The sequence below is a fragment of the Chelonia mydas genome, chromosome 13, assembly GCF_015237465.2.
Source record: "Chelonia mydas isolate rCheMyd1 chromosome 13, rCheMyd1.pri.v2, whole genome shotgun sequence".
NCBI lineage: Eukaryota > Metazoa > Chordata > Testudines > Cheloniidae > Chelonia > Chelonia mydas.
The window spans coordinates 31,574,418-31,600,730 of NC_051253.2; the positions used below are offsets into that span (position 1 = coordinate 31,574,418).

Here is a 26,313-nt window from a genome sequence, read left to right on the forward strand (position 1 = left end):
TTTAAATATATTTTTGTACTTCAACTTGTTTCATACACTAAACATATATCAGAAGATCCTGCCTAGTCTACTTCCAGAAATTTGTGTTTTACTCCACAGAGAGCTCCGAAAACCGTTTTTTCCTCAACTTTTAGACTGCAAACTCTTTGGGGAAGGAACTGTCATTTACTGTATGTTTGGACAGCACCTAGACTGGCTGGCCTCTAGGTGCTACAGATTGTAAACGTTAAAACAAAATAATAATAAGGAAGTCCCATCTCTCTTTCCACGTCTAGCTCTCTTAGCACAGAGAAGACCTCTATCCATACCATACCTCTTAATCTGATCTGCGTTCAGACCTCACACCTGCTAATTCAGAAACTGTCTCACTCTTCATGCTTTAACCTGACTGTTGAGATCAGTTAGGACAGATTTGCTACCAGTTCCTTCTTTTGCCTGTCTGCATATGTCAAGTCCCCTCCTGTTCTGGAACAGACTTCCTCCCTTGGTCTGACAGAGGTAGAGTATGTTGACATTCAGAGAACACTGACAGGCTCTTCTGTTTACCCAAGACAAAGTTCAACTCTATAAAGCAGGCCACACAAAGCCTATGCACCTCCTAAGTCAAAGAGGCACAGATCTCATGTAGGTCTCTGCACAAGGGAGAATTTCACTCTCAAGTTTTTCTGGACGGGTGGGAAAAAAGGAGTTCATTAGGCTATGGAGGTCCTTTAAGTGTCATCTCTGACATAATGTTAATTTGTTTATTTACTATTTGGGTATTTTAAATCCTCCATTGTTAATATGCCCAGAGATCCTAACAGCCAGTCTATAAACTGGTAAAATTAAAGTAAACCGCTGGGAGTTTTAGAAGCGCAGCGACTAATCACATGCAAATTAACAACCTGACCTGCTGATACACTAGGCGCCTTTCTATATTAAGTGCAAAAAGCTAATATTAATGCAACATTCAGGTTGTGGAACCAAGCATTCAATTAAGCATTCAATTAAAAATTTAAAGGTTCTTTCTGCTGTGTTAATTTGGCCAAGCTGAAAATACGTATTCTGCTGTCCTTGTTAAATGCAATCTTTCATATATTTTTGTTCACTTGTGCATACCATATATTATGCAGAGAATATAGAATGATGTAGTATAAAGATTTTATCAACATGAGTTTTCAGTATCAGCAAATCCCAAATGAGTGCCAATAAAACCTTTATGCCATACCACACTGCCATGTATTCTGTATATGCCACATACGTTACAAAACTAACTCAACAGCTTGTTTACTGGGACTATTCTTAAATCCTTTTCCTGTACAGATAGATGCCCAAAGGCTGCAATTTATTTTCATTGTATCTAATGTAACTGAGTATGTTTTCATTATCTGTATAAATATCTAACAGTATTACTCGGGTCTGGAAGCAGCCATCACAAGGCTGAAGGCAGAGAGTTCTTCAAAAGATGGCAGGTGTAAAATGGAATGAATTTAAGACCAATGAAGAAGTTAGTAGGAGAGTAGGTTGTGAAATCAGGGTATAAGATTGGTTACAAATCGAAAAGATTACAATGGGGGGACATTGTAGATGACAATCAGATGACAGGATGCCAAACAAAATAATGCAAACCCAACCAAGGTCAGTCCCACCTAGAGGTCGACTACCATCTAGATGGCAGAGACATAACCAGGCTGGGCTTAATGGAGGAACAAGCCATGGACAGGAATGGGTGGTGACACTGTACTGCTCCCCAACTCTGCAAAGATGTTCCAGGATGAGAGAGAGAGAGAGAGAGAGAGAATGAGAGAGACAGACAAATGTCTAATCCTCTTTTGACTCCTACAAACCTTTTGGCTTCAATGATGCCTCGTGGCAATGAATGCCACAAATTAAATATGTGTTTTGTAAAAAAAAAAAAAAGATTTTGCAGTTTTAAATGTGTTGCCTTCAAATTTTTTTGACCCTTTGTTCTTGTATGATAGAATCAGAGGGTTAGAAGGGATTGCAAGGGTCATCTAGTCTAACCCCTACCACAATGTAGGATTTGTTGTGTCTAAACCATCCAAGACAGATGGCTATTCAGCCTCCTTTGGAAAACCTCCAGTGAAGAAGCTGCCCACAACCTCCTGAGGCAGTCTGTTCTATTGTCCTACTGTTCTTACAGTTAAGAAGTTTTTCCTGAGATTTAATCTAAATCTGCTATGCAGTAGTTTGAACCCATTGCCTCTTGTCTTGCCCTCTCTGGCAAAAGAGAACAATTTTTCTCCAGCTTTTTTATGGCAGCCTTTCAGGTATTTCAAGACCGCTATCATATCCCCCTTTAATCTCCTCTTTTCCAAACTAAACATATCCAGTTCCTTCAGCCTTTGCTCATATGGCTGCATTCCATCCCTTTGATCATCTTTGTCACTCACTTCTGGATTCTTTCTGGTTTCTCTTCATCCTTTCTATACATTAGTGACCAAAACTGGACACAGTGCTCCATCTGAGGCCTAACTAGCACTAAGTAGAGTGGTACTATCACCTCCTGTGACTTGCATGCTGTGCTTCTGTTAATGCAAACTGAAACGGCATACGCTTTTTTTGCAACAGCATCGCATCACGTTGAGGTCATGAGCCACAACTCCCAGATCTTTTTCAGTAGTACTGCTGCCAAGCCAGTTTTTCCCCATTCTGTATTTGTACATTTGGTTTTTCTTCCCTAAGTGTAGCACCTTAACGTTTGTCTTTTATGAATTTCATTTTGTTGTGTATTGCCCAGTTCTCCAATTTATCAAGATCCCTCTGAATTTTAGCTCTATCCTCCAAAGTGTTGGCAACCCCCCCAGCTTTGCGTCATCTGCAAACTTGATCAGCGTGCTCTCTATTCCTACATCCAAGTTATTAATAAAGATGTTAACACGGACCCAGAACAGATCCCTGTGGAACTCCACTTGAGACCTCCCTCCAATCCATCATTCCATTAATAGCTACTCTTCGTTTGTGGTTGTTTAACCAATTATGTGTCCACTTAACAACAGTTCTGACAAGCCCGCATTTCTCCAGCTTACTTATCAGAATGTCATGTTGGATGGTGTCAAAAGTCTTGCTGAAATCCAGGAATATTATGTCCACAGCATTCCTCCTATCCATCAAATCAGCTGCCCTGTCTAAGAAGGAACTCAAGCTGGTTTGAAATGATTTGTTCTTGGTAAATCCAAGCTGGCTACTAGTGATCACCCCCTTCATCCTCCACGGTATTGGCAAATTGAATGTTCTACACATTGCTCTATTAGCTTCCCAGGTATCGAGGTCAGGTTGACTGGTCTATAGTTCTCCAGCTCCTCCTTCTCTCTCTCTCCCCCCCCGCAACCAGTTAAAGATGGGCAAATGTAGAACACTTCTCCAATCTTCCAGGACCTCTTTTGTCATCCAGGAGTTTGTATATATTTGTGCCAGGGACTCCAAGATTTCTTCAGCTAATTCCTTCAGTACCCTCAGGTGAACAGCATCAGGCCTTGCTGATCTGAATTCATTCAAACTGGTCAGAAGATCTCTGATGTGTTCTTTACTTATCCTGATCTGCATCCTTTCCCCTTTATCATCTATGGTAACTTTGCTAGTCATCCGATCACATTTTTTATGAGAAGACGGAAACAAAGTAGGCACACTGAGCAGCTCCACCTTCCTATCATCTTCTGTTACCAGCTCACCTTCTCCGTTATCCAGCGGACCCACACTGTCTTTGATCTTTCTTTTTTTTTGGTCTGAACATATTTGAATAACCCCCTCCTGTTGTCTCTAGCATTCCTTGCCAGCTGTAACTCATTCTTTGCCTTGACTTTCCTGATTTTGGCCCTACATACTTATACATGGGAATAATGCACTTCCTTGGTGATATGCCCCTCCTTCTATTTCCCGTATGCATCCCTTTGGGGTTTTAGATAGCCAAAAAGCTACTTATGCAGCCACACTGACTCTTCTTATCTTTCCTCTGTATCGGAATAGCTTGATGTTGAGTCTCTAATATTACATCTTTTAAGAACTGCCAGCCCCACTCGACTCCTTTTCTTCTTAATTGGTCTTTCCATGGGACCTTGCCTACTATTTCTCTGAGTCAGTTGAAATCCACCTTTCTGAAGTCCAGTGTCCTTGTTTTGCTCTTCTCATGCCCTCATTTCCATAGGATCTTGAATTCTATCAGATTATGATCACTTCCTCCCAAGTTCCCGACCACCTTACATTCACAACTAATTCATCCCTGTTGGTCAAAAGCAGATCCAAAATGGACAACCCCCTAGTTGAGGGAAACTAAAAGAGCTCTAATTAACTTCGCTATACTGTTTATTTTTTGCATACTTATACCATTTTCCCTCTTTTCATCCCCAGAAGGTAAAGAGTCCCAATCTTTTCACTCTCTCTTCATATGGAAGTTTCTCCATGTGTCTAATAATGTTCACTACCTGTATTTGGACCCCTTCTATTTCTGCTCTTATAACACTAGAACAGAAAATAATATTCCAGGTGAGGCACTATCATCAATTTATATAATGGAATGATAGTATTTTCAATATTACTTATTTTTTTGATCACTGCTGCACATTGCACAAAGGTTTTAAATTGAGCCATCCACAATACCACCTTGAATTTTATCATGAGTGTCTACAGTTAATTCAGAAACCAACAATGCATATGATAAATTTAAATTATTCCTTCCAATGCGCACTAACTTGGCACTTGTCAACACTGAATTTCATTTGCCTTCATGCTGCCCATTTTCCTACCTTGGCTATGTCCCTCAGAAGTTCCCCACAGATTTCTCAAAACTTGACTAACCTAAATATTTTGTGCCATCTGAGGACTTTGCCATTTTTTAAAAAATTCTAAATCATTTACAACATCTTTTTCTCCATTATCCACTACTTTGCTGATGTACTCAAAGAATTCTAGTTGATTAGAGAGGCAGTTTTCCTTTACAGATGCTGTTGCTGGTTTGTTCATATCATATCTAAAGAAATTTTATATTTTATAATTCTAGTTTTAACCAATTTTAGTTGATGCTGAAGTAGGCTTATGGGTTTGCAATTCCCAGGATCACTCACCGCTTGGTAAACTGGTCACAATCAAACATCTACTCCTGATAGCAAGATGGCAGCTCCCAGTGACTTGTTAAATTTTCAAACTAGCACTTTCATGCTGTCTTCCACGTTGCCCCTAACACATCAGAGGAGCTCCCTGTAAACGTACAAAACTACCTCACTGTCCTCCTTAAAACTCTCCTCTGCCATGTTGCTTACAAAAAAGCAAACAGATAGGCAGCTGGTAGGCTGAGAAGCTGCCCATCATACTGACCAATGTTGTCTCATTGTTTCCTTGTGCTCCCCTTGTCTTTCTGTATCTATGTGTTTGCACATGCCTAGCACAAGATGGTCCTGGCCCATCACTGAGGACCTGGCTACACTTACATTTTATAGCGCTCTAACTTGCTGGCTCAGGGATGTGAAAAATCACCCGCGAGTGCAGCAAGTCAGAGCGCTTTAAAGAGCTACTTAAACAGGCTCCAAGCACTGGGAGCCGCGCTCCCAGCGCTCGGCGCTAACCCCCTCGTGGAGGTGGATTACCAGGAGCGCTGGGAGAGAGTTCTCTCAGCGCTTGCGCACAACCACACTCGCGCTTCAAAGCACTGCCACGGGAGCGCTCCCTCGACAGCGCTTTGAAGTTTCCAGTGTAGCCACGCCCTGAGACTAAGTGCTACAGAAAAACAAATACAACAACAAACATGTTTACGTACAGCCAAATGCACGGCAGTTCAATCTCGAGGCAGCTCAAGCACTTGATTCCCACAGACTCTTGGGTGGATACCATCCGGTCCTAGTGACTTGCTGTTCTGAAAATGTATCAATTTGTTCTAGCATATGCTCGTAACACTGCAGTCTCTGAAAGTGTCCTCTAATTTTTACTTGAAGAATAGGTCCACGTTGGTATCTCTCAAGTATTAGTTGTGGGGAAGACATGCAAAGAAATCATTTAGCTTCTCGGCAATGTCCTTGTCCTCCTTAGTTGCTCCCTTTACCCACTAGTGGTCCAGCGCACCCATCAATACTCTCACAGACTTCCTGCTTCTCATATACTTAAAGAATTTCTTGTTATGTTTTTATGTCTCTCTCTATTTGCTCTTCAATATCCCTCTTCGCTCCCTATTTTTAAATTCCCACTTTACAACTATCTGCCATTGCTTACGTTCCTTTTTACTGGCTTCACTAGGGCTGGATTTGCATTTTCTAAAGGATGGCTCAAATAACCTGTTGTAAATTTCCCTTTAACTAGACTATTCTTTATTTATTTGGTTTGATTTAAGTACACAGAAAGACATGAGATGCTCATCTAAGGTCTCTAGGAGACTGATCCTGTGCTATTTAAGTGAGCTGGAGTTTTGCCATTGACAAATGTGAGCAGGATCAAGTTCTCCACATGATTAAAACCACAATCATAACAAAAACTGCAACACACCAGCATGGCCAGTTTCTCTCAACAAGAGAAGAAAGGGTTACTCACCTTGTGCTGTAATTGTGGTTCTTCAAGATGTCTCCCTATAGATGCTCCGCTTCAGGTGTGCATGTACCTTGATAGGAAATTTTTCATTAGCAGTGTCTGTTTGGCTCATGCATGAGCTCTGTGCAACCTCATGGCATGCTCTGAGGGTACACCGGGCTGCATGGGTGAACCGCCCTCAGTTCCTTCTCTGTCCAAATGTCCAGCGAAGTACAGTCCAAAGCAGAGGGGAGGGAGGGCAGGTAGTGGAGCATGCACAGGGACACACATCTCAAAGAACCACAGTTACTGAACAAAGCAAGTAACCCTTTCTTCTTCAAGTAGTGCCCCTATGGGTGCTCCACTTCAGGTGACTCCCAAACAGTATCCTCACAGGGAGGAGGGAGTTTCAGAATCAAGTCCAAGACTGAAGACAGTACTGCATTACCAAGTGCGGCATCACATCTGGTGGCGTGGATGAAAGCATAGCGTTTCGAAAAGGTATGCCCTGAGGCCCATGTAGCAGCTACGCATATCTCAGATATTGGAATGATTTGGAGTAATGCTGTGGAAGCTGCCTGCGATCTGGTAGAGTGTGCTGTTATCCTCTGGGGAGGCAAAGCACCAGCTGCATTATAGCAAGAAGTAATATATCCAGACAACCATCTTAACAGTCTCTGTGAAATAATCGTGTACCCCCTAGATCTTTCTGCGATGGAGACAAACAGTTTAGGCAATATCCAAAATTGCTTGGTTCTATTCAAGTAAAAGGCCAAAGTCTGACTTACATCTAACATATGAAAGGAGGTCTCATGCTAAGATTTATTTGGTTTAGGAAAAAATATTGGTAGACGAATATACTGGCTCAGATGGAAACCAATGCACCTTAGGTGAGAACTTCAGAGGACTTGATGAGTCTTGGCAGACTCTGTCACATCCTGAATTCTAGCTCCAGGTAAGCAGCACACTTCTAGGGATTCTCAGTCTGGGCAGCAGATAGAGGACTCAGTCCCCAACCACCACCACCCTGCTCCTCCTCTTGGAAGTGGTGGTCACGAAACTCCCATCCCTTCTAACCCCCTCCTCAGATGACTTTTCCAAGGCATTATCAACAGTATTACCTGTGCAGAGAGCCTGAAAGCAGTTGCTTATCTCTATCTGTGTTGGGGGTATACTGGTTCTCCTCCTCCTTTCTTCCCTGTTCTTCAGTCCCCATTGCACTGCCCTCTCTGATTCTTTGGCATGCTGTGCCCGCAATACCAGAATGTGGCCCATAGACCTAGCTTTAGCATTTATTTTATTTAGCAGGTCTGTCTCTTGTAAGACATTGGCTTTTAGCAGTTAGCATAAAGCTTGAAGCCTATGAACTTTGGCACAGATCAATGGCCCAACTAAGTTTTGGGGACCTGGGAATAGTGTGTTTAAGGGGGAAGTTTGTACATACTGACACCAGGCAACCACAGGAATATGAGCTAACACCAGCTTTTGGATACTTTAAGATAGGAACCTCTGCAGATGTCTGACCACAAGAATGCCGTGGCAACAAACTGATGTATTTGATAATAAGATATTAATATATTAACCCAGCGGTTCTCAAACTATTGCTTGAGACCCCAAAGTGGGTTGTGACCCTGTTTAATGGGGTCACCAGGGCTGGCATTAGAGATGGTAGGGCCCAGGGCTGAAGCCTGGGCACGGGGGCCTGTAGCCTGAGCCCTGCCACCCAGGACCAAAGCCAAAACCCGAACCCCACCTCCTGGGGCTGAAGCCAAAACCCAAGAGCTTCAGCCCTGAGCAGTGGGGCTCAGGCTTCGGCTTCAGCCCTGGGTGGCGGGACTCAGGCCCCCAAGACCAGGGCTGAAGCCCTTGAGTTACAGCTTTGGTGCCCCACTGCCTGGGGCAGCGGGGCTTGGGCAAACTCAGGCTTTGGTCTCTGCTCCTGGGGTCATGTAGCAATTTTTCTTGTCGGAAGGGGGTTGCGGTGCAATGAAGTTTGAGAACCGCTGTACTATCCTGTAGCAGGGCACCCCAACATTAGTAAGGTGAGGAAATACAAATAAGGAAGAGAGGAAAAACCCTCACTGAATATGCATTAGGCATAGTGGCCTATGTATAACTATGTTGGGCCTCAGCATAACGTATTATAAAAATGGTCTCCCAGCCTCTGAGCAGGAGAGAGAGATGTAGCCCTTGGCAGGTGCCAGGATAATGGCCACTGGTGATGACGAGGAAGGTGATGGTAATGAAGAAGATAATCGCTAACATTTCAGGTTGTTCTGAAAGGGATGGAGTGAGTATATAGAGATTCAGATGTGTATTCTGTGTTGTTGCTACCTTGCTGGGTTAGAGTGCTTGTGACTTTCCTAAATGTATTAATAAACTATTACAAATACAGAAAGGTTTCTCAAGTGTGAGTGTTGCAACTGTGCACATCAGGGTTCCCAAAGGAACAATAATTTTGATAATACTGGGCCTGATCTTGGAACTAGAATAAGTCAAACCTCAGAGTAATAACTGGGAATTCTTAAGTAATCAATATAATTAATCTATAATCCATAAATCAGGCTACACAAATCCTGATTTCTATTCAGGAAGTCTTCATTTTTTCTGATGCAATGCAGGGTCGATACTTGGGCCTTCAGTCCTTTGACCTTTTCTTTCAGGATGGAGACCAGCTTGCATTTTGTACAGACGAAGTCGCTTCTGTCCTCCAGTAGAAAGACAAACAGCTGATCCATCACAATCCATATTTTCTTTCTTGTACTGTATCAAGAGCCTTTTCAGATGATGTATTTACTGTTCCCAGAAGCCTGAAAGGCAAAAACTCTGTGGTCTCTCTCCCTAGGTGAGCTCCCAGGCATACTCCCTCTGTTTGCTTCTCCTCTGTTCACTGCTCACTAGGTTCCCAACTGTTCATTGTTCACTAGGTTTGCTTCTTTTGATGTTGGTGGGCAATAGCAAAAGCTGGACTAATTGCATTCTGGCTGACGTGCTTCTTGATGTCCATCCATCAGCTCAGCAACAATGGGGCCAAATGAAATCTTTCCACCACTTTGTCTCGTACCAACTTCACGGTTTCATTTATCTTTAAACCTTTTTGCGCTAGGTCATTCTCCATCGTGCCTATTCAACGCATCCTCAGTCTTCCTCTATTTTTAGTTCCTTGCACACTGATATGTAGTGGCATGTATGAGATCTTTTCCAGGTCCATTCTTGTCCAAACCATCGCAGTCAGCTTCCTTGAAACTTCTGTAACAGTGTTATTTCCTGCTATAGCCATTTTCTTATCACTTCATTTTTTATTTTCTGCAATCTTGAAACTCTCAGTATTCCCCTCAGCCAGTTCATTTCTGCAGTCAATATCTAACATCCATTGGCCTTCCTCATACTCCAACATTTCAACACGTATAGCAGTACTGGTAAGACAACTGTCTCTGTACACTGATTTTTGTTTTTATCAAAATGTCTTTAGCTTTGCAGGGCTTACCAAATCCAAATAGAGCATGAAGAAGAGAAGCCAAAAAACTATGGCAACTGGAAGACAAGAAGAAAAGATCAAAGTTGGAGACAAAGAACTAGAACAAGTGGAAAAATCTGAGTACCTTGGAAAACTAGTATCAAAGAAAAGAAATTGTTGAAGATGACATTAAAAAAAAAGACTTTGGTGAGCCACTATTGCATTTGGAAAACTCTGTAAGATCTGGCTGATATGCAACTTCATGTTAATCAACATCTACTATACACATTTTTTAAATGAGCAGGTCTCACAGCAATGCCAACTCGCATACATTGTATATACTCAATTACGCAATATTAAGGTTCTGTGCAAGTTTTACTTCATAGCATCAAATATAGTACTAGGAGGATCTGCCATCTAGCAACCATTAAAACACATGAAACTGGAACATTTATGTTGGATGTAACAGAAAAACTTCGGAAAGAGTGCTAAATGTGTTTTTCTTTTAATCAGAAAAGTTTTTAAAAAATCAGTGGAAAATAAAGCTACCCTCCAATAAATTATAATAAAATGTGCAATTAGCTTCCTTTGCTTTGCATGACAAGCTACATGAAGCAGACACCTTTTCAGATTCCTGGTACTATTTCCCACTGCTGACCCTTGCGCAAGGGGTAACTTTATTAAAAAAACTATTTTAGTCTCTACAGGTACAAGCTGACCATTTGCTATCTCCCATAACCTCATGTGAGGCTAAGGCTACCAAATTGCAGGGCAAGTGATTTTAGATGGTCTGGAATGTAATGAATTACATAGGTAGCTTTTATAACTATAAAAAGTTATAAAGGAAGGGCAAGACAGTGGAATTTCACGCTGTTAAATGTGACAAACTTACCCAAAAAAACAAAATCATGCAAAAACTGAGACACCCAGAATTTTGGAAAAATCAGATCTCCCAATTTGCGGCTAGCAAGAATGCCATGGGCTAAGATTTCAAAGCAGCTAAACTTATTGTCCATTTTCAAGCAAAGCTGTCCACAACAGAAAGGAATCTTGCCACCTACCGGTCAAGTGTTTGGTTAAGGATTATACCATGACCTAGGAAACTTATAGATGGCTAAAAAAATTCAGCTGAATTTCAACTCACAGAGCAACACCCTGCTACCTTTCCGACCCCACCAAAATGCTCAGTCAGATATAACAGTTTTCAAAAAATTAAATTTTATTTCCAAGGTAAAGGTTATAGACAATTTCTCCTGCAGCTTAAGACGAGATTCAGAAGCCAACTAGTAAGTCAAAGCATTACACCTCTCAGGAGTGAGCATCATGTGAAGAGGGATCACTAGAATTGCACAGCCTCCAGCTGTTAGTTCCTTTTCAGCCAAAGAAACCAAACAAACATGCAGCTCATAAGAGGAATGAAAAAGAAAGCTCTGTGGGATGCTGTAAAGTCTGGGTGTGGTTACTGTAGGCTGAGCGCTATCAGTCAGGTACAATGAAAAATGAGAACTTCTTGTGCTGCCATGATGGGGGCAGGGAGAAGGTCTTAGATACAATTACAGACCTCATTAAAGCCAATGGGTATGCCAAGCACTTCTTCAGGTTCAACAAAAGGAGCAGCCAAGTCCCTTTATGTAATAAACACAGCTGCAGACACTGAAAACTACCACCAAGTCCCTAAACTGCAAAATCAAGCATGAGCTGACCCAGATAGATAAATGGCCTTCCGTGGCTGCAAACACAGCGCCTAGAAGCCTGGTTGCAGCCTGTGCATGTGGAAAGAGATAGAAAGCCAGGAGGAATGGTGAGCGTAACCCTGAGAGGAAGCAGAGATAGAGATTTGTGAGCCCAGAGTTCATTAGAGTGGCAGACGCAGGCATTTCTGGGGAAGGAAACTGCTTACTATATCTCTATTGTGATCAGGCAAACGGTGACAGTATGTATTTTTTTTGTAAACAAGATTACACCCAGAATACACCTGACTCTAACACTGATTTCTCATCCTAATGGAATCAACTTTGCTAGGCCCTGGTTTTTGGCTAACTGCTCATGTCAAAGGGGCAACAATTATTTTCTGAAACGTCCTTATGTTTAATATTAGAAGTGGAGACCTTTATAACTTTCATCACCATATAATTCTGGAAAGTTTCCAAGCCCCCTTCTTGGTTTATGTTCCACGCCCTTCTCATTTTTGGATGTGTACACTTTTGGTTTGATGGCCATTTAAAAAAAAATTAATGGGGACCATTAGAACTAAATGTACAAAGTGCTTAGAAAGACACAGTGGGTGAGGTAATATCTTTTACTGGACCAACTTCTGTTGGTGAGAGAGAAGCTTTCAACCTACAGAGCTCTTCTTCAGGCATGGTAATGGCTTTGTAGCCATCACATACATACTTTTAAAGATATCAAAATCCATGAGTTCGGGATATTTTGTAGCAGGCTAGTGAAATAAAAAGGACAGTTTGCACAGGTTTATCATTTGTAAATTATGGGGAGGCAATGCCTTTATGACAGCCATTCTTTCCATCTGCTAAAGAATTGTGAAACTGCAGTAAAACAGAGCCAGGGCATATCTGAATAAATCTGCCCCTCCCTGCCTCCTGCAACAAAAGAACTTTAATTAGAAATAAAGCTATAGTAACATGTTTTTATAGTGGATCTAAACATGACATTAAGAACACAGTTAATGCATCATTTTGTAACACAGAGGCATCCTTTAGTTTTAATCCAGTTAGAGAATTTTCAGTCATTTTTTCTTTAAACAAATGAACAGCAGAATTTCACACACAAATGTGTGCATTATAATTTAAAGGATCTGAGAAAATTTCAAAACTTGTTATGTAGTGACATTCTTTTGCTCAAGCAACTGTTTTTAACAAAGGATTAATGAAAAAGTTTTACAAAATGAACTATACTAGTTTTTGTAAATTAAAAATGTGTTAGCATGTTTTATAATGGGGTATTCATCAAAACTGTCAAATGCAGGGTTTTTTTTTTAAATTTAAAAACTAGTTTTGGGGACCCCTGTATGGATTAATTTTCAATACCATTTTTTGAGAAGTTGGGATATATATATAGAGAGAAATCTGGACACAGTTGAAGAAACATTGACATATTTCTATTACTGTTCTCTTTGATTTTATAGTTCACATCATCTACAGTCCAGTTCACACAGTCATGACTCCTCTAGCTGGGGGTTCTATGACAGCCCCTGGGCAGTGCTTAAATTGCTTCTCTTTCAGACAGTGCTTGATGATTCCCTGACATCAACTTGTACAATTGCTTGCATAATAATTTTAGGCTTACAGGCTCGATACCATATTTGTTCGTCAATGTTAGCTAGTACATGCTATTGAATAAATATCCCCTTCTCTTTCAACATCCTATTGAGCATCTTGTTTGGGTCTGGGTAAGATCAGATCAGGCCCAATCCATTTGCTCCTTTGTAGCTGTCAGTGTCCAGATTCTCCATGGTATCTGAAAAACCAATGCTCAAATGCTGAAAAATTTGAAGTATCAATGTACTTTTTTTAATAATGTACTTTTAAAACATTTTACTTTGCGTTTCAAGAGACCTCTTCAGTTTGCAGTTTCAAAAAACATTGCCTCTGTATGGTCTCAATCCAAAAGGCTCTAGCAAATTAAGCTACCATGGCCAGGTCCCCTCCAAGCACCTAACCATTCTTACATGCAACATACCTATAACTCATCTCTGTACAACTCACTATTTGAATCTTTTGGGGTCTTCTGGTTGTGGTCCAGAGTCTCAAACAAAACTTGGGTCAGTGGTCTTGCCTCATGCTTCTCCTCCACATTGTCCCTTTGCCCATGTTGTTTATCAGCAGCTATCCCTGTTGCTCTACTCCCATGCCATGTCTCAAACATCATTTGTGTCACTGGGATGTGTGTTCAAGTCCTTTAACTTCGCTCGTATAACGTCTCTACATGAGCTGCTTGACTGATGGTGTTGGTGAGGCATGCTTCAAGGTGCTTCCATCTTTAATCAACAGGTCTGTTCTTATCCTTTTTTATACAATACTTACACAATACTTTCTTAGCCAATAGTTTAGGGCTAGAACTTCAAAAGTCCGTTGGTCTTCCTCCCTAAATAAGGAGGAACTTCTGTTTAAGGGAATAGGAGAACAGGGGCTGTTGCACACTTAGTTTTGTATTATTTTTATATCTCAAACTTTCCTGAGTCAGTTCTCTTACAGAATTAAAACCCAAACCAAAACAAATTATGTGATAAATAGGTACTCAAAGTTAAAGAAGTAGTTAATGATTTAAGCGTGTGAAAACTGACAGAATTTGTAACTGGATCCTAAGAAGTTGTAGATTTACTTTGACTGTGATCTGCATTGCCCTGAAAAGGCAAATATCTGGCTACACTGGTTTTCACTAGAAAGCCACAAACAAGGTGGAAAACAATGAATTTCCTTGCTGGACATAGTGTAATGCTGGGATCCAGTGCAGATTTAATTACCACAAATGCAATGAACCAGTCGAGCCTTTTTAAAATTTGTCATTAAAATTCATACTAACAGTTTATTTCAATTCTCATTTTATTCAATTTTAATCTTGTGATTAAAAAAATTTCGCTGCAAAAGACAGTTGTTTTAGACAAAAGGAGGAGGGGATATGTTTCTTAAGATAGGAATAGTCCTTATCTCCTTCCTTTATCCAGTTATAAAGCTATAGCTTGTCTTTTTAAAAAACGTTTATATTTCATGTGCAAACGTAGGTGATATTATACTACCCCCCAAAATCTTCATTTTACAAATACCCTGTAAACTGATGTTACAGAAATTTTAATCCTATGATTAAAAATACTCCTGTTGCAACTGTTAGTTTTTTAGAAGAAAGGAGGGGCACATTTCTTCAGCTATGCCACAACACCCCCTTATTGAAGTTACACAATTCTTTAGCAAAAGGAAAAAGTATCTCTCACAAAGGGTTTCTCCACAATATACAAATGATAAGCCTCTGTAAAATGTCATTTTTATTTCACTAGCCCTCTACAAAAATATCCTTAAGACATGGATTTTGGTTATTTTACCTTTAAAAATTTGTGTGTGACACATCTACAAAGCTGCTTCACTTACATTTAACAATGCCGTTTTCCCCCATTACCTTTAGAAGTGTGTGCTACAAAGCACTTATTAATGCCCTGCTTTTTATACTAATCTTAAGTTTATTTGTAAAACTATACTTGGCATGACTATGTTAAAAAAAAAAACTAAATTCTTTTAAAGTCAGGAAGAAATAGCACTCTTATCTCTGGTAAAGTGTTAGCAACTCTCACAAATTCATTTCAACTAGCCTCTCAAATTAGACTAATCCAAATGAGATACATCTGATGAAGTGAGCTGTAGCTCACGAAAGCTTATGCTCAAATAAATTGGTTAGTCTCTAAGGTGCCACAAGTCCTCCTTTTCTTTTTGCGGATACAGACTAACACGGCTGCTACTCTGAAACCTCAAATTCGACTGTGTTTTACATACAGTAATAAGTCTTTGGAGCAGTTTTTGGTTGGGGTTGCTTTTGCACAGTGGGCAATTCATTTAGGCAAACTTTTAAAAGCACTATTTAAAAAAAAGTCTGGGGTCTTTCTACACAATATCCCTATCACAAAAACTTGCATTTTTTATCTCATTCATTTGTTTAAAGAAAATATTACTGAAATCTCTCTATCTGGGGTATGACATTTCAGTTCTAATTCTAGAATTTAAACAGTTCGTTTATTGCAGGAAGGGGCATGCTGCTTCAGCTATGATACATCCTTATGCAAAAACCTGCTGCGTTCATAGTGAGTCAGGAAAATCAAGACTCCTGGCACAAGTCCCTAAAAGGCAATGGCTTTAGACAAACTTTTCACTGGTCCAGGAAAATGCATTCATTTTAATATTCTATGACGTGTCTGAAGAATATCTTCTGATTGGCTCAGTCAAAAGGTGTGGCTTGTTCACGGCTGATTGTCCCGGAATTGCTGGTATTTAACTAGTGACAGCCATTGGGGTCAGATGCTTTTCTATTTCTATTTTAAAGCTCGCTCTCCCTGTGATAATCCACTTTAATTTCTCTCTCTGCTATTCGACCAGTGAGAGGCTTTTTTCCTTTTTTGTTATTTTAAAACTCTCTATCACTTTGTTTACTCTGGTCTATTTTCCCTCTTTCTGCCACTCAACCTGTAACAGGCTATGGGGCTTTTTTTCCTTTCTTGCAGTTTTAAAACTTTCTCACTTGTAATATTCCACTTAATTCTCTCTTTCTTTTTTTTTTTTGCCTTTTTTCCTTGTCTTGCTGTTTTAAATTTCTCTTTCATTTTGTCTTGTTTAATCCCCTTTATTTTCTCTGTCTTTTTTCCTGTCCATGTAACTAATTCTTATTTTCTGATAATCCTCTGTTTTGTAAATTATTTAAAAAGTGCTTAATGCTTCTTAATGCTAGTAGCCTATTTAAAAATACCTTAAAATGACACTAAATATATAAAAAAACCAGCACAAACACTATTTATACATTTAATCCTAATGCTCCCCAGTTAAAACTAAATTCAAAATGGCTGCTATGCCAAAAGTGTAACTGTCCAAAAATAAGACTGGGGCAGGACATAGAAGAGGTCATGGAAACCTGTCAAAATCACGTTGTGATGAAAGGTACCAAAGGTCTTCACTTACTAATATTAATATTAGTTGTATTCTGATTTTTTTTTCTAAATTTTTACCACTATCATCACTGTAAATGTTCTGCTAAATAGAGTCAGAGACCCAATTAAAAATGAAATGGAAAACCCTGGTCATGAGCACATATAAAATACCAAAACTAAAGAGAAGTTAGCCAAGAGAATGTTTGTGCATAAAGGAAAAGGTCCCAGATTTTCAGAGCTAATGGTGAATCCTAGTTCTTAGGAAATTCATATGTAATTTCCATCAGGTTTTTTGACAATTCAAATAAGCATGAAACAAATGCCACGCTTCCCACACTGACAAACAGACAGCCCTGTTGTGTGGCTGGAGAAAGGGAGTTGTGTCTCCAGGAGCTAGCTGTCCCACCCCCACAACAGTGGAGAAGGGTCTTCCCAGTCCAAGACACTCCCATACATCAAGGGGAAAGGGTGTTCTGGTTGTAGTAAGACCCTCCCCTCTATCCAGGGGCTTGTCCCACTTCTAGACCCATGTGCCAAGACAGGGTATGGGTGAGTAGGATGCAGAGCCTGTTTATGTTCTAGCCAGCCGTACTCCTGAAATGTGGAAAGGAGAGGAGTGTGTCTCTGAGTTCTAGGTGGCCCTGCCCTTGACAAGAGGTCAGGGGGTGGGGTTGTGTGTGTGTGTGTGTGTGCGCGCGCGTGCATGCATGCATGCACACTCCAGATGGCCCTATCACAGTCTGGAATGGGTAGAATGCCAGGGGCATGCTGTAGCCAGCCAGCTATACCACAAATATGGAAAGGCTGAGAATATAGATTTTAGCCTGCCCTACCTTGGCCACAGGGGAGGGGCATCTTCAGGTTGTAGACAGCCCTCATGGGTGGATCACGCTGGGTTCTGTCTGGCCACATCTTGGAATTCTAACCCTCCCTCCCCCCAGTGCAGAAGGTGTAGGAGAATGAGACGGCAGCAGCAAATTCATTTTCCATAGTCTGACCCAGTCTCATAAGGGGGGCATGGGGCACTGCTCTTAGGGCAGGACAGTTCTATACAGCCCTACCCCCACTACACAGGGGAACACGTTTGGTTTCCAGCCAGACCAACCTGTCACAGGCACTGGGTAGTCCAGGTTCTAGCCAGCCCCGACCTCACCTGGGGCACACTCCAGGTTCTAGTATCTTAGAGAACAATAACTTACTGTGAAAGAATTCCTCGTAGTCAGTTTTTTCCACACAGCAAGTGTACATGCGCAGAGCCGCTATCTTAATCTTCTAGAGAGAGAGAAAACACAACACATGTAGTACTCACCAAAAGGTCGCCATGAAGTCTGGATAAGTTACACAAGCGTACACAGTGCTCTTCTATGATCAAATACGTGTATCCATGTGTTGGATTAGACACTCATTTTAATGCCCTTCCTTAAAGCCATCCCAAAGCATTTCAAAAAGAAACATGTGCAGATGGGCCTGTTTTGTCTTTTATGATTTCCTCCAATATCTCTCAGTGTTGATTTATACTATTCTGAGACGAATTTTGCACAAGTCAATTTTTAAATATTTTTAAAAATAAACCATTGATGTGCCAAAGACTCATCAAAATTTCTCTTTTTAGCTTCAAATACACTAATAGAACAAGCAAGTTTAAGGTGCTAAAAGAAATCTCAGACAAAGACCTTGGTGATATAGATTTAACGTGCCCCAAGACTTGGTAGTCTTGTTTACTACCTTCCAGTGCAACACTAGCCTGTTCATTACATTTTTTAAAAATAGGATACAGGCAGTCCTCGACTTTACGATGTTCAAGTTACAAGGAACGGCACTTACGACGCTTCTACATTGACACTCTGATTCGACTTATGACTATAGGTTTCGAGTTTACGACGCTCGATCCCAGAATGGAATAGACTGCAGTTCCGAGTTCCGACATTCCGACGCAATTGTAAGGAACCAATTGTGTTGTAAATCCGAGGACTGCCTGTATACAAATCAGAAACAGAAGAGGAAAACTCTTAACTGCTCCCCTCCACTCACCTTTGGGAAGGGACTGGGAGAAGTAGGGAATTCACAGCACTCTCCCTCCACCTGTCTTTGGGACTGCTAGGAAACAACGAGCCCACCATTTTAGGCGAACCCACCTCAAAGTGAACCATAAACCCACTGCACTGGTAGACCACCTAATCAGAATGTGTGCCCTCTGCATTTTAAGACAGCACATCAAAATACCAAAAGGTGAATTTAAGTCTGATCTGACTACAAGGAAACTAGGGAAATAATTTCCAAAGGAGGAGAACAGCTTTAAGGCACAATTGTTCTCCTCATTCAGTAGTCTTGAAGTTCTGCCAGAAAAATGGAAGATTTTGACATCCAAAGCTCTCTTAATCAGAATTATGCCTAAACTCTTACCTGCAATTACAATTACAATTGAAAATGCACCACTTGAGTTCAGACTTTGTGACAACACCGATACAATGAGAGATTATCAATGCAAAATTATTTCAGTTAAATTTTATGGAAATTTTGTTCTGGTGTATTGTATCTGCACAATGACTGAAATCAATATTGTTAGTATGGGCTCAGTCTCAATTAATTTTCATCCTGACTTTATAATCCTCCATTAAATATACAATCCATTTTCCTTTGTTTTATTTATAGTCTTTTTAATGATCCTTTTCACCATAGTACCTGAACATATTACAGACATTAATGAAATTATCCTCGCAACATCCCTGTGAGACAGAGTAGCATAATCACTATTTTAGGGATGGGAGAAACTGAGGCACAAATATTAAGTGATTTGATCCAGGATGACACAGGAAATCTATAGCAGAGATCTCCAGCATTTGCCATACGTAATGTTAACTGCCCGTTATTGGAACATCCTCATTCTTTATTAATTCAGTGTGTTATCTGGAGAGAACTGAGCAGAACATATATTCTCTTGAAGAAAAACTGAAAAGAAACAAGCCTCTCTCTAAATAACATGCATCATCCCAAACACATGCACAGACACCAATAACCACTCAAGAAGGTCAGATACCCACATTTAGATCTTTAAAGGAGGACACAACTCAGTTACTATATATAAGGGAAGTTGAGTTACACATAAACTTAACTCAGATTTCAAATCAATGTAAGATTAGCTCAAGAACTGTCACGTGATGCTCAGCACTCAAATTCTTATTTTCATTTTCATTGCTATCATCATAGCACCTAGAGACCCCAACAAGATCAGGGCCCTTAGTGCTAGGCACTGTACAAACACACAGTGAAAGACAGTCCCTGCCCTGGAGAGCGTACAGTCTAAATAAGGAAGGCAAAGGGTGGATGAAATTTTACAGGTGGGGAACAGGAAGATTAAGTGACTTACCCCAGGTCATACAAGGAGCCTGTGGCAAACCCAAGAAATGAACCCAGGTCTCTAGAGTCCCAATCTAGACTCATAACCACAAAATCCATCATCCCTGTAAGCCCAAGTCCCTGGACCAAAAGCAAGTGATAACAAAGCAGAGGCAGTGTGGTCAGCCTTTGTTGGGACCAAGAGAGAAAACAACATGCCAACGCTCTTCAGCAAAACCCTCTGGACAACTTGGAGTGGTGTTCACAAGCACCCAAAGGGAACTGCTGCCAGCTTCCATTGCTGGAGGGTAACTGTGATGTGGGAACTTTGATGGATGAATAAAGTGAGGAAATAAGATTTTGGGAATCCAAATGGCCTTCACACTCATTTACACACCAAAATAATAAAACTCCTACTTGTGTCAATGGAGGCCCTGTGCATATATCAAGGCAGGTTAAAGCCTTGGGTTATTATTCTCCATGTTGTGTGAGAGGACTTTATATGGGTAATATGAATGGGACTGTGCACATAAATATCCCTCCCATGTCACAAAGAATCTAGTTTTCAAAACAGATGTAAAGTAACCAACTACAGGAAAATATTAAGACTACCAAAATAATTGCTTTACCCATTTGTTATATTTCAGTGGTCCTGTGAATCCCATTGCTTCTATTATCTTTGTGAAGGCACTCACTTTCTCTTCAGATGGCTGCAGGGAATCTTTTGCAGCAAGAAACTGTAAGGTAAAACAAGGTAAAATCTAATAAAACACATAACCACATGTCCTTATCTCAGCAATTCAATCTGATCATTTTCGACAAATAAAAAATAAATCTGAAATTTTAACTTCCATTGTAAGTTGTCTTTATAACTAAATGCATTGCACAAAACTGACATACCAGCACTCCTGAGAACACACTACACCTATACACAGATTACTCACTGATTCATTTTATTTCGAGTGATAAGAATCTGTATACACACCTCCAGCCTAGTTTATGGGGGCCTAACCAATAAATTAAAGTAGAACTATACCAACATTAAAGATTGCCCAGACGTAGACATGCTAAATCACATTAGAACAACTGAAAGACAATTACTCAAAAGTTAGAAAATGACAGAATATTCTTGCAATGTGAATTTCGTTGCCTTATGTATACATATTTATATATTTTAAGGCAGAAAAGACCTTTAATGGTCTTCTAGTCTGACCTCCTCTATTGCACAGATACTAGAATTTTACCTAACAATTCCTGCATCAAGCTTATAAATTGTGATTGAGCTCCAGTGTATTTTTAGGACACCCAATCTTCATTTAAATACATCAACTGATGGAGAATCCATCATATACCTTGGTAAGATGTTCCAGTGATTAATTTATCTGATAAAAATGTGTACCTTTTTAATGTTTGTTTTAGGTCACCATTTCTAATAGGTATAGTTCAGAAATCTGCCTACATATTCTGTATCCTTCTATACCAATATTCCAGTCATGTGTATTATCCTACCAAGTCTCTATGATGCCAACTATGTCACAGCTGTGATTATTCACTAGTACTTATAGTTCTTCCTGTTTATTCCTATACTCCTTAATGCTCTGGGCCGCTATGCTGACAACCTTGAATATGCAGAGGCTGCCTGGGCTCGGCTATACGTCAGCCCTCAAAGTCAGATGATGTGGCAGCAACAGCAGCTCCTCCAGCAGCAGCAGGTCTTCTACAGCAGTGGAACCAGACAAAGAAAAAGGGCAACCGACAGGAAAAGGCCAGTTCCTGGAGCAGGTTTACAACATGCAGCGCTATCTCTGGGTTCAGGAAACCAGCATGGATTGGTGGGAAAGACCTGGGATGACCAGCAGTGGCGAGAACTACTAACTGTGGTATGGAACCTATCATTTAAATCAGCTTCTGTACCAGATGACTGGAGGGTAGCTAAGGGGATGCCAATATTTAAAAAAGGCTCCAGAGGCAATCCCAGCAATTACAGGCCAGTAAGCCTAACTTCAATATCAGGAAAATTGGTTGAAACTATACAAAAGAACATAATTATCAGACACATAGATGAACACAATTTGCTGGGGACGAGTCAACAAGGCTTTTGTAAAGGGAAATCATGCCTCACCAATCTATTAGAATTCTTTGATGGGGGCCAATAAACATGAGCACAACGGTGATCCAGTGGATATAGTGTACTTAGACTTTCAGAAAGCCTTTGACAAGGTCCCTCACCAAAGGCTCTAAAGCAAAGTAAGCATTCATGGAACAATAGGGAAGGTCCTCTCATGGATCAGTAACTGGTTAAAAGACAGGAAGAAAAGAGTAGGAATAAATGGTCAGTTTCAGAATGGAGAGAGGTAAATAGCGGTGTCCCCAAGGGGTCTGTACAGGGACCAGTACTGTTCAACATATTCATAAATGATCTGGAGGGAGGGGTAAACAGTAAGGTGCCAACATTTGCAGACTATACAAAATTACTCAAGATGGCTAAGTCCAAAGCAGACTGCAAAGCGTTACAAAGGGCTCTCACAAATCTGGGCGTCTGGGCAACAAATTCACAGATTAAATTCAATGTTGATAAATGATAAACAAAGTAATGCACAATGGAAAATATAATCCCAACTATATATACAAAATGATGGGGTCTAAATTAGCTGTTACCATGCAAGAAAGAGATCTTGCAGTCATAGTGGATAGTTCTCTGAAAACATCCACTCAAATGTGCAGTGGCAGTCTAAAAATCTAACAATGTTGGGAATCACTAGGACAGGGATAGATAAGACCGAAAATATTATTATGCTGCTATATAAATCCATGGTACACCCACATCTTGGATACTGTGTGCAGAAGCGGTCACCCCATCTCAAAAAAAGTTCTATTGGAATTGGAAAAGGAACCAAAATTAATATGGGTATGGTACAGCTTCCATATAAGGGATTAAAAAACTGGGATTTTTCAGCTTGGAAAAGAGATGATTAATGGGAGGATATGATAGAGGGCTATAAAATTTTGACAGGTGTGGAGAAAGTGAATAAGGAAATATGTTATTTATTCTTTCATATAACATACGAACTAGGGGTTACCCAGTGAAATTAATAGGCAGCAAAAGGAAGTATTTCTTTACTCAACGCACAGTGAACCTCTGGAACTCATTGCCAGGGGATGTTGTGAAGGCCAAAACTATAACAGCGTTCAACAAAGAATTAGATACTTTCACAGAGGATAGGTCCATCAATGGCTTTTAGCCAACGTGTGCAGGGATGCAACCCCATGCTCTGAGTGTTCCTAACAGCTGTTTGCTAGAAGCTGGGAGTGGATAAAAGGGGATGGATCACTTGATGTTTGCCTGTTCTGTTCATTCCCCCCTGAAGCACCTGGCATTAACCACTGTCAGAAGAGAGGATACTGGGATAGATGGACCATTGGTCTGACCCAGTCTGGCTGTTCTTATGAGAGACTTTCATGGGAAAGGCAACCTTTCTAGAGATCTGTGTTGACCTCAGCTCTACAGCAGCAGCATACAAACATGCGGTGCCCCATAACCATGGACAAGCGAGTCACAACTGTCATCTAGAAGCTGGCCACCCCAGAATGCTACTGGTCCATAGCGAAACAACTCGTTGTGGGGAGATCAATCACTGGGACCACTGTCATGCAGGTATGAAATGCAATGCCAAAGAAAAAGTACTGTTGCAACAAGTTATAAAGTTTGGTGATACTCACAAAGTTACTGATAGTTTTGTATGCATGGGATTCCCTAACTGTATTGGGGCAACTGATGGGACCGTGTGCCTATTATTTGCCCACTCCATCAGGGCTCAGAATTCTTATACAGAAAAGGGTATTTCTCCACTGTGCTCCCAAGGCTTGTGGGTTTACAACCACTGTGGCAGGCTTACAGACATAAATGAAGGCTCCATCATATTAGGCTCTTTCAGAACTCAACTCTATTTACCATAATGGGGAAAGGACAGTGAATGGTGTGGACATTGCTCCATTTATCTTGGGAGCCTGGGCTTACGCTCTGCTTCCCTGGTTCATGAAGCCATTCATAGGCTGCTTGGACAGACGGGACTGTTCAACTACCGCCTCAGTAGCAGCAGAGTGACAGTGGAACGTGCACTGGGCCGTCTGAAAGGGAGCTGGCACTGCCTGGGAACAAGTTGGAAGCAGTCGAAAAAAATATCCCAAAGATTATAGCGGCATGTTATATTTTGCACAATATTTGTGAGAGTAAGAGAGGAAAAATCAATGGCAATGGGTGGGAGGCTGAGGTGTAAACACTCGCTCAACAGTTTGAGCAGCCAGCAAAGCATCCAATACGAGGTACAAACAGCAAGGGCAATGTTGTCAGGGATACCCATTGCTCTTATTTTGATTCTCAGGCCTGAAATAGTGCAGGTGAGTTTTTTGTGCAGTTCAGTGTTGTTTACGGGTGGTGGACATCCAACATTGTGGCAATCCCTATTGCACTGTGTGTCTTTGCCTGTATGTGTTTGTGAAACCTTATGAATTAGTGCAAATGTAATTATTTTCTGTGTAAAATGAACTGTTGACTCCTTATGAATGTAATGTTAAAGGCTTTTATGATTAAACAACCTATTATGTCACAAACAGAAACCTTCCACTGAAATGAAAAAATGACTATTAATTATAAAAATCAAACAATCTATTGTCTAACTACTAGGAACTACATTAAACCAGCAATGAAACTAAACAGCGCAGTGCAAGGCACAATGCATGGAGTGGGCTTAAAGTCAAAGGCAAGCATACATTTTGGCCCTGCCTCTTCTGGTTCGTGGGCCTTCTGGCATAGAGCCCTGAGGCTCGTAGTTACTAGGGACAGTAGGGGGCTCAAAAGAGCTGGGGTCCTAGATGCCACTGTTCTTGGTTCACTGAGCTGGGCCCTGGGAGGGGAATGGAGTCTGGGAGCAGTGCTGCAAGGCTATAGCAGGGAGGAGCTGTGTTTGTTCCTAGTAGCCTGTGTTGTCCATGGGCTGCGTAACTGGTGTTGGCTTGCAGTACCACATTGCCTGCTTCCCTAATAACAACAACAGGACATTGGCTTCAAGAGTTGCTAGAGAACAGAAGCAGCTAACAGGAGAATTTTGCGAGGGAGTTCTCCAGGTGAAGGAGAAGTGACTACGTGGCCCTTGCTGTTGTCTGTCTGTCTGTTTGCTGCTTGACTGACCTATACATTGTGGTCTGTTTGGGGGGCTGTGCGCTGAGCCTAGCAGCCTGCCAGGCAAGGCTGAGAGCTTCTTAACAAAGCTTTCATCCCTAATCCCTTTAGCACCCATTCAACATAAACCAGGAGGCACAGCTACCCAGGAGACACTCAAGGAGAACACGCCTTTAAAAAGCCAGCTCCAAAGCAGCCAGAGGAGCAAGCAACCAGGAACAGCTAACGGGAGTTTTGTGAGGGAGTTTAAAGAAGGAACATGAGAGCCAAATACACCTCATTAACATTCTCTACACTTAGGCCAGTGAATACCCCTCTCCCCCAAAACCAAAAAAAGCTGCAGGAGTAAAAAGAATACAGGCAGAAGTCCCGCAGCAGGGTGGGGGCTTTCCAGTTTATTGCACTGAATGCAGCATGCATAATGCATGCCTTGTGCGTGGGTGGCATACACGTGCATTTGGTGCAAGCAGCTCATGACCCTCAGAGACCAAGTATGGGCTCTGGTGACCAGAGTGGCTGAACTGGAGGAGCTGAGACAAAGAGGTACACAGATGAGAATTTCTGGGACACAGTAGAGTGGTCCCACCCCCAGTCTGCAGCCTATGTGCTGTTGATAAAGATGAGTGTCTCAGGGAAGGAGAGCATCAAAGAGAAGCAATCTCACAGTTGGAACCCTCCTTCGAGATTATGTCATGGTGTGCTCTCGCACTGAGAATCTCTCTCCGGGGAAGGGAATCCCAGTTATTAGAAAGAAACAGATAACAATGGGGGATTCATTCATTAGAAATATAGATAACGGGCTTTATGATGACTGGGAAAACTTCATTGTGAATTGCCTGCCAGGTGCAAAGGTTGCGAATCTCTCGAGCCATCTAGACAGGCCTGTGTGCAGTGCTGGGGAGAAGTGGCTCATTGCTCTGTCCATGTCACCTGCCTCTTCATATTCCTCAATTGCTACCAAAGCTTCTTGTCCTTACCTTTTCATGATTAGTCACCTACCTGTAAGATCTATTATCTTATACTGTTGTGCCCCAGATTTGTTTTGGACGTGATGCCTGTCTTGACTGCTACTCCATTTCTCCCACATATACCTCCATGTTTTCTTTCATACTGCCTTTCCCTTACACTGGGGAAAGACACTGTAAAAATCTGTAAAGCCACTACCTTGTTCTCTTTCAAATCCCTCTTTAGAATCTAGCTCTGTCATAA

The 26,313-nt window shown here is 41.1% G+C and overlaps 1 protein-coding gene across 2 annotated transcripts in view; it reads right to left on the bottom strand.

Moving 5' to 3' along the window:
• Positions 1-26,313, bottom strand: part of LOC102946154 (ubiquinol-cytochrome-c reductase complex assembly factor 1) — a 92,708-nt gene that overhangs the window by 52,257 nt on the left and 14,138 nt on the right. Inside the window, exons 4-5 of one of the 2 annotated variants that reach the window (XM_007053921.4) lie at positions 20,555-20,662; positions 17,789-17,861 (exon numbers count right to left, since the gene is read on the bottom strand). In XM_007053921.4, coding sequence (XP_007053983.2) covers positions 17,789-17,861; positions 20,555-20,662 — 181 coding nt within the window. The remainder of the gene's footprint in view (positions 1-17,788; positions 17,862-20,554; positions 20,663-26,313) is intronic. The other variant, XM_037915896.2, reaches the window with a different exon arrangement.